The 11,608-nt window shown below is 32.9% G+C and overlaps 2 protein-coding genes across 2 annotated transcripts; both read left to right on the forward strand.

Moving 5' to 3' along the window:
• The first annotated feature begins 1,183 nt into the window (after window positions 1-1,183).
• Window positions 1,184-4,738, forward strand: LOC141326537 (kinase non-catalytic C-lobe domain-containing protein 1-like). Its single transcript, XM_073835275.1, has 2 exons — window positions 1,184-1,666; window positions 3,516-4,738. The coding sequence occupies exons 1-2, from the start codon at window positions 1,494-1,496 to the stop codon at window positions 3,745-3,747; spliced, it is 405 nt and encodes a 134-aa protein (XP_073691376.1). The 5' UTR covers window positions 1,184-1,493; the 3' UTR covers window positions 3,748-4,738.
• A 4,306-nt stretch (window positions 4,739-9,044) lies between these two features.
• On the forward strand, window positions 9,045-11,057 carry LOC141325798 (homeobox protein vent1-like). Its single transcript, XM_073834529.1, has 3 exons — window positions 9,045-10,101; window positions 10,208-10,440; window positions 10,797-11,057. The coding sequence occupies exons 1-3, from the start codon at window positions 9,852-9,854 to the stop codon at window positions 11,055-11,057; spliced, it is 744 nt and encodes a 247-aa protein (XP_073690630.1). The 5' UTR covers window positions 9,045-9,851.
• Window positions 11,058-11,608: the final 551 nt, after the last annotated feature.

Here is an 11,608-nt window from a genome sequence, read left to right on the forward strand (position 1 = left end):
TTCATTTTTAACATTTAAATTCTTAAGTTTAATTAATTTATTATTTCAAAAAAGTATTAAATAATAATAATATATATTAGAATTAATAATATATATATATATATATATATATATATATATAATTAATTTTTTTAGATTTTAATTAATTTATTATTTTAAACGTAATAATAAAAGTGTTAATAATAATAATAATAATAATAATAGTGTTATTATTATTAGTGTTGTTGTTGTTATTATGTCTATTAATATTACTTATTATATAATATTTATAACATTAATAATGTGAATAATAACAAAACTGCTTTGCTGCCGTTTCAATTATTTTGAATGATTTCTTAATTATTATTATTAGTATTAGTAATAATAATAGAACCGCTTCATGGCTATTTATATTAATTATTTTCATTTTTAACATTTAAATTCTAAAGTTTAATTAATTTAAAATTAAAAAAGTATAAAATAATAATAATAAAAAAATAATAATATAGAATTTAAATTTGTAGATTTTAATTTGTTGTTTTAAACGTAATAATAATAATAGTGTTAATAATAATAATAGTGTTATTGTTGTTGTTGTTGTTGTTGTTATTATGTCTATTAGTATTATTGTATTATATAATATTTATAACATTAATAATGTGAATAATAACAAAACTGCTTCACAGCTGTTTCAATTATTTTGAATTATTTCTTTATTATTATTAGTAGTAATAATAATAATTAGTAATAATAATAGAACCCCTTCATGGCTATTTATTTTAATTATTATTTTTAACATTTAAATTTTTAACATTTAATTAATTTATTGTTTCAAACATGATAATAATAATAATAATAATAATAATAATAATAATAATATAATTACTATTCTAAAATTTTATTAACTCAATTGTTTTTGAACATAATAATAATAATAATAATAATAGTGTTAATAATATTATCAATAATAACGATAATGTTATTATTATTATTATTATTATTATTATTAATTTTTATTATTGTCTATATTATTAACAATATTATTAAAAACAAATCTGCCTCACAGCTGTTTATTTTAATTGCTCTAATAATTAATTATTTTGTTTTAATTATTTTAAAATAGCTATTAATAATATTTTTTACCTCTTTTTTCTTTCTTTTTATTTTATTATATCTCAAGACAGTTACATCACCGATCATTTTTGAGTATGTCCTACAAAATACATATACAAAATATTAAAATATGAATTGACAAAATAAAATTTAAGACAGAAAACTAAAAACATGCGTATATCACAACAGAGGTGTATTAAAATCATTGTTTTTGTGAATTCTATTTTTAATGTTGTTTTGAATAATTAAATACATGCATTTGCTAGATGCTTTCAAAGTTTACATAATTATGAGTTCATGCATTTCATGAGAATCAAACCTGTGACATTGGCATTGCGAGCACATGCTCTACTATTTGAGCTATAGGAATTGGTCTTTTTTCTACGTTGGAAAGTCTGTTAATGATCCTGTTTCAGGTGTTTCTGAAGAGTGATAATCTGTGCCTGATGGAAGGAGAGAAGGGCCGTCGACGGCCAACTCTCCCCGACGCTCACATCCTGGCCATGCACATCCAGCAGCTGGAGATCGGAGCGTTCACCATGACCAGCGGAGCGTACAAGTGGCCCAAACTGAGGTCTCACAAACACACTTACATTCACATTCATACATTAACAGACATCTCTATCCAAACTGAGGAACATCACAGCTCAAAGCAGCGTCTTTAAAGGAACAGTTCACCCAAAAATAAAAATTATACTTACTCTCAGTGAATGGGTGCCGTGATAATGAAAGTAGATTTGTTTCAGCTTTTGTTTTCTTCAGATGTTAACTGATGGACTGGAGTGTTGTGAATTACTTGTGGATTATTGTGATGTTTTTATCATCTGTTTGGACTATCATTTTGACGGCACCCATTCACTACAGAGGATACATTGATGAGACAGTGATGTAATGCTACATTTTTCCAAATCTGATGAAGAAACAAACTCTACATCTTGGACAGCCAGCAAATTTAGATTTTTCTCATAATCATTCTGACGGCACCCATTCACTACAGAGGATACATTGATGAGACAGTGATGTAATGCTACATTTTTCCAAATCTGATGAAGAAACAAACTCTACATCTTGGACAGCCAGCAAATTTAGATTTTTCTCATAATCATTCTGACGGCACCCATTCACTACAGAGGATACATTGATGAGACAGTGATGTAATGCTACATTTTTCCAAATCTGATGAAGAAACAAACTCTACATCTTGGACGGCCTGCAAATTTAGATTGTTCTCATTATCATTCTGACGGCACCCATTCACTACAGAGGATACATTGATGAGACAGTGATGTAATGCTACATTTTTCCAAATCTGATGAAGAAACAAACTCTACACCTTGGACAGCCAGCAAATTTTGATTTTTCTCATTATCATTCTGACGGCAGCCATTCACTACAGAGGATCCATTGATGAGACAGTGATGTAATGCTACATTTTTCCAAATCTGATGAAGAAACAAACTCTACATCTTGGACGGCCTGCAAATTTAGATTGTTCTCATTATCATTCTGACGGCACCCATTCACTACAGAGGATACATTGATGAGACAGTGATGTAATGCTACATTTTTCCAAATCTGATGAAGAAACAAACTCTACATCTTGGACGGCCTGCAAATTTAGATTGTTCTCATTATCATTCTGACGGCACCCATTCACTACAGAGGATACATTGATGAGACAGTGATGTAATGCTACATTTTTCCAAATCTAATGAAGAAACAAGCTCTATATCTTGGACGGACAGCAAATTTACATTTTTCTCATTATCATTCTGACGGCACCCATTCACTCCAGAGGATCCATTGATGAGACAGTGATGTAATGCTACATTTTTCCAAATCTGATGAAGAAACAAACTCTACACCTTGGACAGCCAGCAAATTTAGATTTTTCTCATTATCATTCTGACGGCACCATTCACTCCAGAGGATCCATTGGTGAGAATGTGATGCTATTGGTCTAATAGGATTCAATGATCTATGCTAAGCTATGCTAAAAGTGATATCGCCAGAACAGGAGAACGGCTGAATGGATTTCAAAACGGTAAAACTCAATTTATTAACTCGGGGGGAGTTGGAAAATGAGCCTATTTCCAAAAAAAGTGGAGTGTTCCTTTAAGAATACCCATATAGCGTATTATAAATACGGGCTTCATAGAAAGTGTTACCGAAAGCTGTTTTTGTGATGTGGGAAATATGATTTTCAAAAATCAGGTTGCTGTCTAATATAACACCCAGATTTTTGACAGAAAGTAACAGTACATCCGTCTAGTTGCAAGATTCTGTGTGCTATTTTTTTTTTAGTTCAGTTACTAATGTATTATTTCACATTATCTGCAGAACGCACACATGCTCTACTTTCTATCTTGACATCTTAAACCAAACTCACATGTCGAGTCTCATGTCTATTTGTTTCCTCTTAGGAACATCGCTCGTGTGGTCAGTCAGGTCCATGCTTTTCAGGAGCATCTCTATTCCTACTCTCCCGACCTTGAGCTGCAGACGTACCTGCGTGGGCGGATCACACGCTTCGGCCGGTGTGACGTCCCGCTCCTCGCGTCGGACAACCACGCCAACTTCAGCCAGACGCCCAGCGAGCGGCACACTCGCCGCATCCACGACACGCTGCGCCGCGTCAAAGCCTCTTTCCAGTGAGCGGCACAGATGTGGAACACCGCTGGAGGACGCCATCAGGAGCCGTAACCCACTCGCAGACGTCTCCATCTAAACTCTGAGGAGAGATGAAGACATTTACAGTCGCTCTCATATGGATGTTGACAAGGATTTAGGAGTCTGTGCCAAAAAAACCTGATCATGAAAAGCACAAGACATGGGAGTCCTAATTTGAGGATCATCTTTACCTTCAAGTATCACACGCTTCTTCAAACAGCCTTAGTCAGTTTGCTTATGATGGATGGTTTCCTTTAAGGACAAAGACTTTTATTTTTGTGTTGACGTTTTTTTGACAGCTACACAACCAAATATTGTAGTCTGGGTATTTATAGATTTATTAAGAATTACTGAGCAATTATTAATTATATTAATGCATTTTAGACCATCTGAGATTGAAAAGCTTGAAATAATGCAATATAAACTCCTTCAGAGAGCAGAGAAAATATAATTTTATTAATAGAGTCGATGCAGTATATTTCTACACCTAATCTTAGGAAATTGTGACATTTAAATATTTTAACTCGTTGCATTTGCATTTGTCCTACACTTTTATTTCCCTGTTTTAAAGTTCAACTAGGCATCTTTCTAATCAGAGTTAAATTAAACTATTTGAGAATTATTTCTGATCTGTTCTCCGTTGCATTATCAATAAGATTTGTCTTAACTTAAAGGGATAGTTCACCCCAAAACAGGTTGTTCCAAACCTATGAGTTTCTTTCTTGTGTTCAACACGAAAGGTAATATTTTGATGAATATTGGTAACCAAACAGATGTTCGTCCCTGTTGTACGACAGCGTTTTAGTTAAAAAATTTAAGATCGTGTCGAAATATTTTGAAATAAAGTCAAAATTACAAGAATTAAATTATTTTCTAAATATTTTAACTTTATTCTCTAAATATAATTATTCTCATAATTTTTACTTTAGTCTCAATATTTCAACTTTATTCTCGTAATTTTTACTTTATTCTTAAAACATTTGACTATTCTCAGAATATTTCAACTTTATTCTTGAAACGTTGACATTATTTTCTAAATTTTTCGACTTTATTCTAGTAATATTTCGACTTTATTCTTGAAATATTTCAACTTTATTCTCACAATAATTAAAATTTATTCTCGTAATATTTCGACTTTATTTTTGAAACATTGACTTTATTTTCTAAATATTTCGACTTTATTCTAGTAATAGTTCAAATTTATTCTCTTAATATTTCAACTTTATTTTTGAAACATTTTGACTATTTTCAAAAGATTTTGACTTTATTCTCGTTATTTCTACTTTATTCTTTAAACATTGACTTTATTTTTTAAATCACGAGAATAAAGTAAAAATTTTAAGAATGAAGTTGAAATATTTAAAGAATAAAGTTGAAATATTTCGACTTTATTCTCGAAACATTTTGACTTTATTCTCTAAATATTTTGATTTTATTCTCGTAATTTTTACTTTATTTTCGAAATATTTAAATTTTATTCTGGTAATATTTTGACTTTATTCTTGACACATTTTGACTTTATTTTCTTAACTTTCCACTTTATTCTTATCAACTTTATTTTACTTTTTTAACTTGATTTATAATATTTTAACTTTATTCTCTTAATATTTCAACTTTATTCTCAGAACATTTTGACTTTATTTTACAAATATTTTGATGTTATTCTCGTAATTGTAGATTTTTTTTTTTTTTTTTTTTTTTTTTTTTTTTTGCATTTTTTAACATGGCACTAAAACAGCATCAGACCATTGACTCCCATACTATGAGGGATATATATATATTGACACAAGTCAATAGCTACAAGCAACTGTTTGGTTTCCAACATAAGAAAGGAGCTCATACAGATTTGTTTTTCAGGTTTCAGTCTATAAATAATATTGTAGATTTGAATAAAACCATTTAGTTTAGCTGTTTAACATCTGCAAGATTGTGAACTTACTAAATGAAAGGTGTTAATAGCTCATGAATCAGATTTAGAGCCAATAAATTGCATTGTGTTGAATGAACTTCTCATTTTGATGCAGTGTGTTTTTCAGGTGTGCAGAATGCAGCGTGTACAGAATTATTAGGCAAGTTGATATTTTTTTCCAAGCACATTTTACCAATTCCAAACCACACTACTATTAATTTAGTTTTTAATCATTTATAAGTGATATATAATTGCCCGTGAAGGCTGGACAGAAACACTTTTATTGTTTTGAGTTTTTTCTGCTCACCAGGGCTGTATTTATTTGATCAAAAATAGAGTAAAATTGTAAAATATTTTTACAATGTATAGCTGTTTTTATGTGAATATCTGTTAAAGTGTAGTTTATTTTGGTGATCAAAGCTGAATTTTCAGAATTATTACTCCAGTCTTAAATGTCACATGATTCTTCAGAAATCTTTCTAAAATGATGTTTTCTGCTCAAGAAACATTTCTGAATTCTAAATTCAATTTTCAAAATTAAAATTTGATTTGTCAGGGTTCACAGATCAAAAGAACAACATTTATTTGAAACAAATCTTTTGTAACATTATAAATGTCTTTACTGACACTTTTGATCACAATAATAAATAAAAGCAACAGGCAAGCAGGACAAAGTTTCAAAAATATCTAAAAAAATCGTAATTATTTCAAACTTTTGACTTGTAGTGTACTGGACGTTCTTAGAATTATGCAAAAAATGTATGCATCATTAAACTGTAAACAAAATATCTCAATAACTGGATATGAAAGCAATATCACACTCACAATCGTTCATATTTGTGACCCTGGACCACAAAACCAGTCTTAAGTAGCATGGGTATACTAGCAATAACCAACAATGCATTGTCGATTGTTCTTTTATGCCAAAAATCATTAGGATATTAAGTGAAGATCATGTTCCATGAAGATATTTTGTGAAGTTCATAGCGTAAATATATATCAAAACTGAATTTGATTAGTGATATGCATTGCTAAGAACTTCATTTGGACAACTTCTAAAGCGATTTTCTCAAAATTTTGATTTTTTTTTTGCACCCTCAGATTGCAGATTTCCAAATATTCTATCATAACAACCCATACATCAATGCAAAGCTTGTTTATTCAGCTTTTAATATGATGTATGAATCTCAAATCTTAAAAAAATGACCCTTATAACTGGTTTTGTGATCCAGGGTCACATTTTATTCAGCAACAACAGTGTGCTTGTTCAGGTGATGTATTAAAGCTTTTAATGTTTTCTTAGAACCATCATTGTGTTCGCTAATCTGATGACTGTCAATTAAATGAATTTAATTTGTTTTATGATTGCTCACAGAACTGCTCGCTGTACTTGTGTGTCATCATGCACATTTTTCCCCAAAAATCATTAGGATATTAAGTGAAGATCATGTTCCATGAAGATATTTTGTAAGTTTCAGAGCGTAAATATATCAAAAATGAATTTGATTAGTAATATGCATTGCTAAGAACTTCATTTGGACAACTTCAAAAGCTATTTTCTCAAAATTGTGATTTTTTTGCACCCTCAGATTGCCGATTTCCAAACCCATACATCAATGCAAAGCTTATTTATTCAGCTTTTAATGTGATGTATGAATCTCAAATCTTAAATAAATTGACCCTTATGACTGGTTTTGTGGTCCAGGGTCACATTTTATTCAGTAACATTGTTCAGGTGATGTTTTAAAGTTTTCTTTAGAACCATCATTGTGTTCGCCAATCCGATGACTGTCAATTAAACCAATTTAATTTGCTTTAAGAATTACTCACAGAACTGCTCGCTGTACTTAAATGTGATCATGTCTTATCCGAATTAAATAATGCGAGTTTGAGCTCCGCGGTTTGTTTTCGGAGTTTCACGCGGAGGCGAGGAAACGCGCGCCCCCGGAGGCGCAGCGGCGCACATCGGATCCTCCTCATTGTTCCTCTGCGGATCAAAGCGCTCCAGATAAAGGCTTTAATTGCGAGTCAAAGAGCTCGAGCTCCCGCACTATAGATCACTGATAAAGGAAACAGTCAACATGCCGTTATCGTCATTGTCCAGCTAAACGATCCTTTCAAAGACTCTGTCTCTCATCCAGAGACATTCAAATACAATCTGATAACACCAAATCCCTGATTAACCGCAGACCTCTGTGCCAAGAGCCGCCTCACATGCCATTATGTCGGATTTATCAGCAATATTATTCAATCACAGTCTGTGCGGTTGTGTTTCATCACGAAACCTCGAATAAACATACAACTGAATGAAGATATTTGAAGTGAGTTGTTGCATTTTCCCCCAAAGCGACTTTTTGGCATGCAATAATTTTTCCTCTTCGTTTATTTATTAAAAAATAGCTTTACAACATTCTAGCATAAGTTGCATTAAATATGCATACGCCTACATGCACATTTGTGCATATGCATGATTAAAATTTAATATAAAATAAATCACTGCACAGTTTTAGCCTACTGCAGTGAGATCTTTTGACTGTTTTCACTGTGTCTAGTAGTGTTGAAACAGTGGATCAGGCTTAAGCTTGTCCGGGTGTGAATTTGCATTTGAACTGCTGGTCAATCAAAGTTAATTGTGTTGCTACTGTAATCCCTTTGATCGTGATGTTTGCCGACCGCGCCAAACGCTGCTGTGATGGACGGTGGCGCCAGAGACTCCACAGGCATCAGCATGTGTTAATACACCACCATTTGAACTACAGTCAAATCACACACCAAAGTACAGAAACACTGACAAGTAGAAGAAACTAGGCGTTTTTTGCTCCAATATTCGGATGTTTAAAAAATCACGTCCAAGCGACAACAACTGTATTTTTTTCTAATTGATGCATTGATCATTTTCGCGCCGATGTCACAGTGACACGACAGAATAAGCCTGAAAATCAAAGATTAAATACAAACTAGGCTGGCATATAAGCAAAGTTAGTCAAATCCTAGAAGTTCGGAACGGTGTTGTAGAAAATAAATATAACCCTGCACCACAAAAACAGTCAAAATGGTTATTTTTTGAAGTTAAGATTTATAGAGCATCTGAAGCTAAATAAATAAAGTTTCAATTAGTGTGGTTTAGAACAATATTTTGCTGAGATGCAACTATTTGAACATCTAGAATCTGAGGGTGTGAAAAAAATCAAAATATTGAGAAAATCGCAATTGCTACAAATATTGCTGCTTCATACTTTTTTTTTTTATTGGCTACAGTTTTTGTTTTTATAAGATTCTGACCTTATAAAGTAACTTTCGTTTTATCATATAGTCTACATAAATACTTTAGTAAATACAAAAGTCTAAAGACAAAGTTCAGTAGGATATGGTTACAAAATGGTCAAATTGTTAAAAACAAAAATAATTTAAACATGCATGTTGAAGTCTCTTCTGCTCAAGAAGACTGCATTTATTTGATCGAAAATACAGTACAAATGTTTTCTATGTGCATATGTGTTAATGTAATTTATTCTTGTGATCAAAGCTGAATTTCTAGCATTATTACTCCAGTCTTCAACGTCACATGATCCTTCAGAAATCATTCCAATATGCCGATTTGCTGCTTAAGAAACGTTTCTGATTATTATCAATGTTGAAAACAGCTGTGCTGCACAATATGTTTGTGAAAAACCAGATATGTAAGCAATGAATTCATATTTTGCATTATATATAATGCAAAGCAGGGCAAACACACGATTTTGTTATCAGGAATTGGCTGAAAATTGGTGCAAAATATTGAAAAAGTTTTATTAGCCATTTAAGATAGTTGTTTTTAAGTTTCCTAGCTTCAAACTTTAAATTCCCATTATTAAGGCTGCCTTTTTCGCCACAAATGCGCCACCGGGATCCAGTTGTTCCGACACTCCATCTGTGTTTGAAGAGGATGCAGACAGCTGGATGAGCCAGAGGTTCTCACAGACAAGCTGGCGCCAGGTTTTCACACAATCACAGGATATGTAAAGACTTCAATAACGACCCATTAGGCCTAATGATTGAGAATCGATCAGGCGTTAACTCCTCCATGCATATGTTAATGCGATGCCGGGGACGGCCTATATATTCAGCCCGCTGGTGTAGGCCTGGCAAACAGTCTTGGATTGTACTTGGATAGACTCACTTCCTCAGACAGACAGCAATCATGGTGAAGACGTTTTCAGTGGACTGGCTCGCCCAGAGCTTTCACGATTCAGCGCCTCAAGAAGTTTCGGAGCCGGAGAAAAAGATCCATAGGCCGCACGTACCCTGTTTGGTTCAACCGAGAGCTCCAACATCGTACGACAAGGTTTATTTGCAGCCAAAACCAAAGGTTAACAAAGTTGAACAGAAGCCAGAGATTAGCAAAGAGGTCACAACTCCGGTTACGCCAAGGAGCTGCTCATCCCCAAGCTGTAAGTTTAATTGTATTTGTGTTTAATTGCGCTTAATTGTATTTTCGATTAATTTCTATTGACGTGAATGAAAACAGAGCATGTTTTAATCATATTTTATGTTTAGTTTCAGAAAACAGCGGATATTCCTCTGGATATGAGAGCGAAGCGGCCGCGTCCGAATGCGCGTCCATCGAAGATGGAAACGTTGTGGAAAAAGACGCGGGGACGCGCAGAATCCGAACCAAATTCACGTCGGAGCAAATCGACAAACTTGAGAAAATCTTCAACAAGCACAAATACTTGGATGCGGGAGAAAGAGTGAAAACAGCTTTGAAACTCAATCTGTCAGAAACTCAGGTGAGACGCGATCATTACACGCTATTATCTTCATTATATGACTTTAGTTACTATATTTAGCAAATTATTTCCTCGAAATACATTATCGAGAAAACTGTACACTTAAAAAGCTAGTAAATTTCACCAACGGTCAAGAAATTGCCAAGCAAAGACTGAAATAGTATTTTATTGTAAAGCATACTCCAATAAAAGTGGAAAAGTGCATTTTGAATAATATAATTTTGACTCGCTACTAGGCTGAATTGACAACTAACATTGAATTGATGAAGTACAAAGGCTGAAATTGTATTTTATTGTATAGCATCACGTGTTGAACACTAGAACGAATTTTAAATGTGTTTTTGTTTGTTCTTCAGGTTCGAACTTGGTTCCAGAACCGCAGAATGAAGCTGAAGCGCGAAGTTCAAGAGATGCGCGCTGACTATCTCCTACCTCAGATGGTTCTCCCCCACGTGCTTCCGGTTCAGTACCACTGCTATGACAGACAGCGACTTCCGTTTCCGCCTCATGGCGCAATGATGCAGCAGATGATCCCACAGCAGCCGCTGGTTCCTCCTCCTCCTCCTCATCATCATCATCATCATCAGCTCATGATGTCCAGGCAGCATTACTACTGAAAATGACAATTTCTGAGACTTGTTCCTTTAAAACACTTAAATCACATTCTGTGTGCAATATTTGTACTTTGTAAAGAAACATAGTGTTTAATTATAAAGAAGAGTTTATTTATTATCAGAAATAAAGTATGTTTTATGGCAAACCTTACTTGAGCCTTACTAGTGATTTGTTCACATTCGAGTTGAACTTAAGTTTAAGGTTCACATTTGATTGGTTTCAGAAGTGAATCGATCTGAAATATTTGTTGTTCAGATGCGTTTAATCTTAATCAGTTTCCTTTGAAGATAAAAGATACTATGACACGCACCAAACTGAGTGATTGTTTGGGAAATCAGTGTTTTTTCTTGGATAATTTCATATATTTTAAGTATTGCTCATTTGCAACCAAATTGCATCAATACAATTACATTTAAGGGCAATTACACAATTATGTATCTGCATAAAATTTACTCTAAGTAAAATAAGTATCAGTTATTTAATTAAGAAGTTATATTGCAGCATCAAGATGCATTTTGTAATTAATTAATTCAATTTAATTTAATTCATCACA

Source organism: Garra rufa, chromosome 2 (assembly GCF_049309525.1).
Source record: "Garra rufa chromosome 2, GarRuf1.0, whole genome shotgun sequence".
In the NCBI taxonomy this organism is placed as follows: Eukaryota; Metazoa; Chordata; class Actinopteri; order Cypriniformes; family Cyprinidae; genus Garra; species Garra rufa.

Excerpts from the sequence above, each read along its gene's own strand:
- LOC141326537 (XM_073835275.1), top strand. The coding sequence starts at position 1,494 with ATGATCCTGTTTCAGGTGTTTCTGAAGAGTGATAATCTGTGCCTGATG. Across the intron at positions 1,667-3,515 it reads TACAAGTGGCCCAAACTGAG|GAACATCGCTCGTGTGGTCA; the intron begins GTCTCACAAACA and ends GTTTCCTCTTAG.
- LOC141325798 (XM_073834529.1), top strand. The coding sequence starts at position 9,852 with ATGGTGAAGACGTTTTCAGTGGACTGGCTCGCCCAGAGCTTTCACGAT. Across the intron at positions 10,102-10,207 it reads GAGCTGCTCATCCCCAAGCT|TTTCAGAAAACAGCGGATAT; the intron begins GTAAGTTTAATT and ends TTTTATGTTTAG. Across the intron at positions 10,441-10,796 it reads TCAATCTGTCAGAAACTCAG|GTTCGAACTTGGTTCCAGAA; the intron begins GTGAGACGCGAT and ends TTTGTTCTTCAG.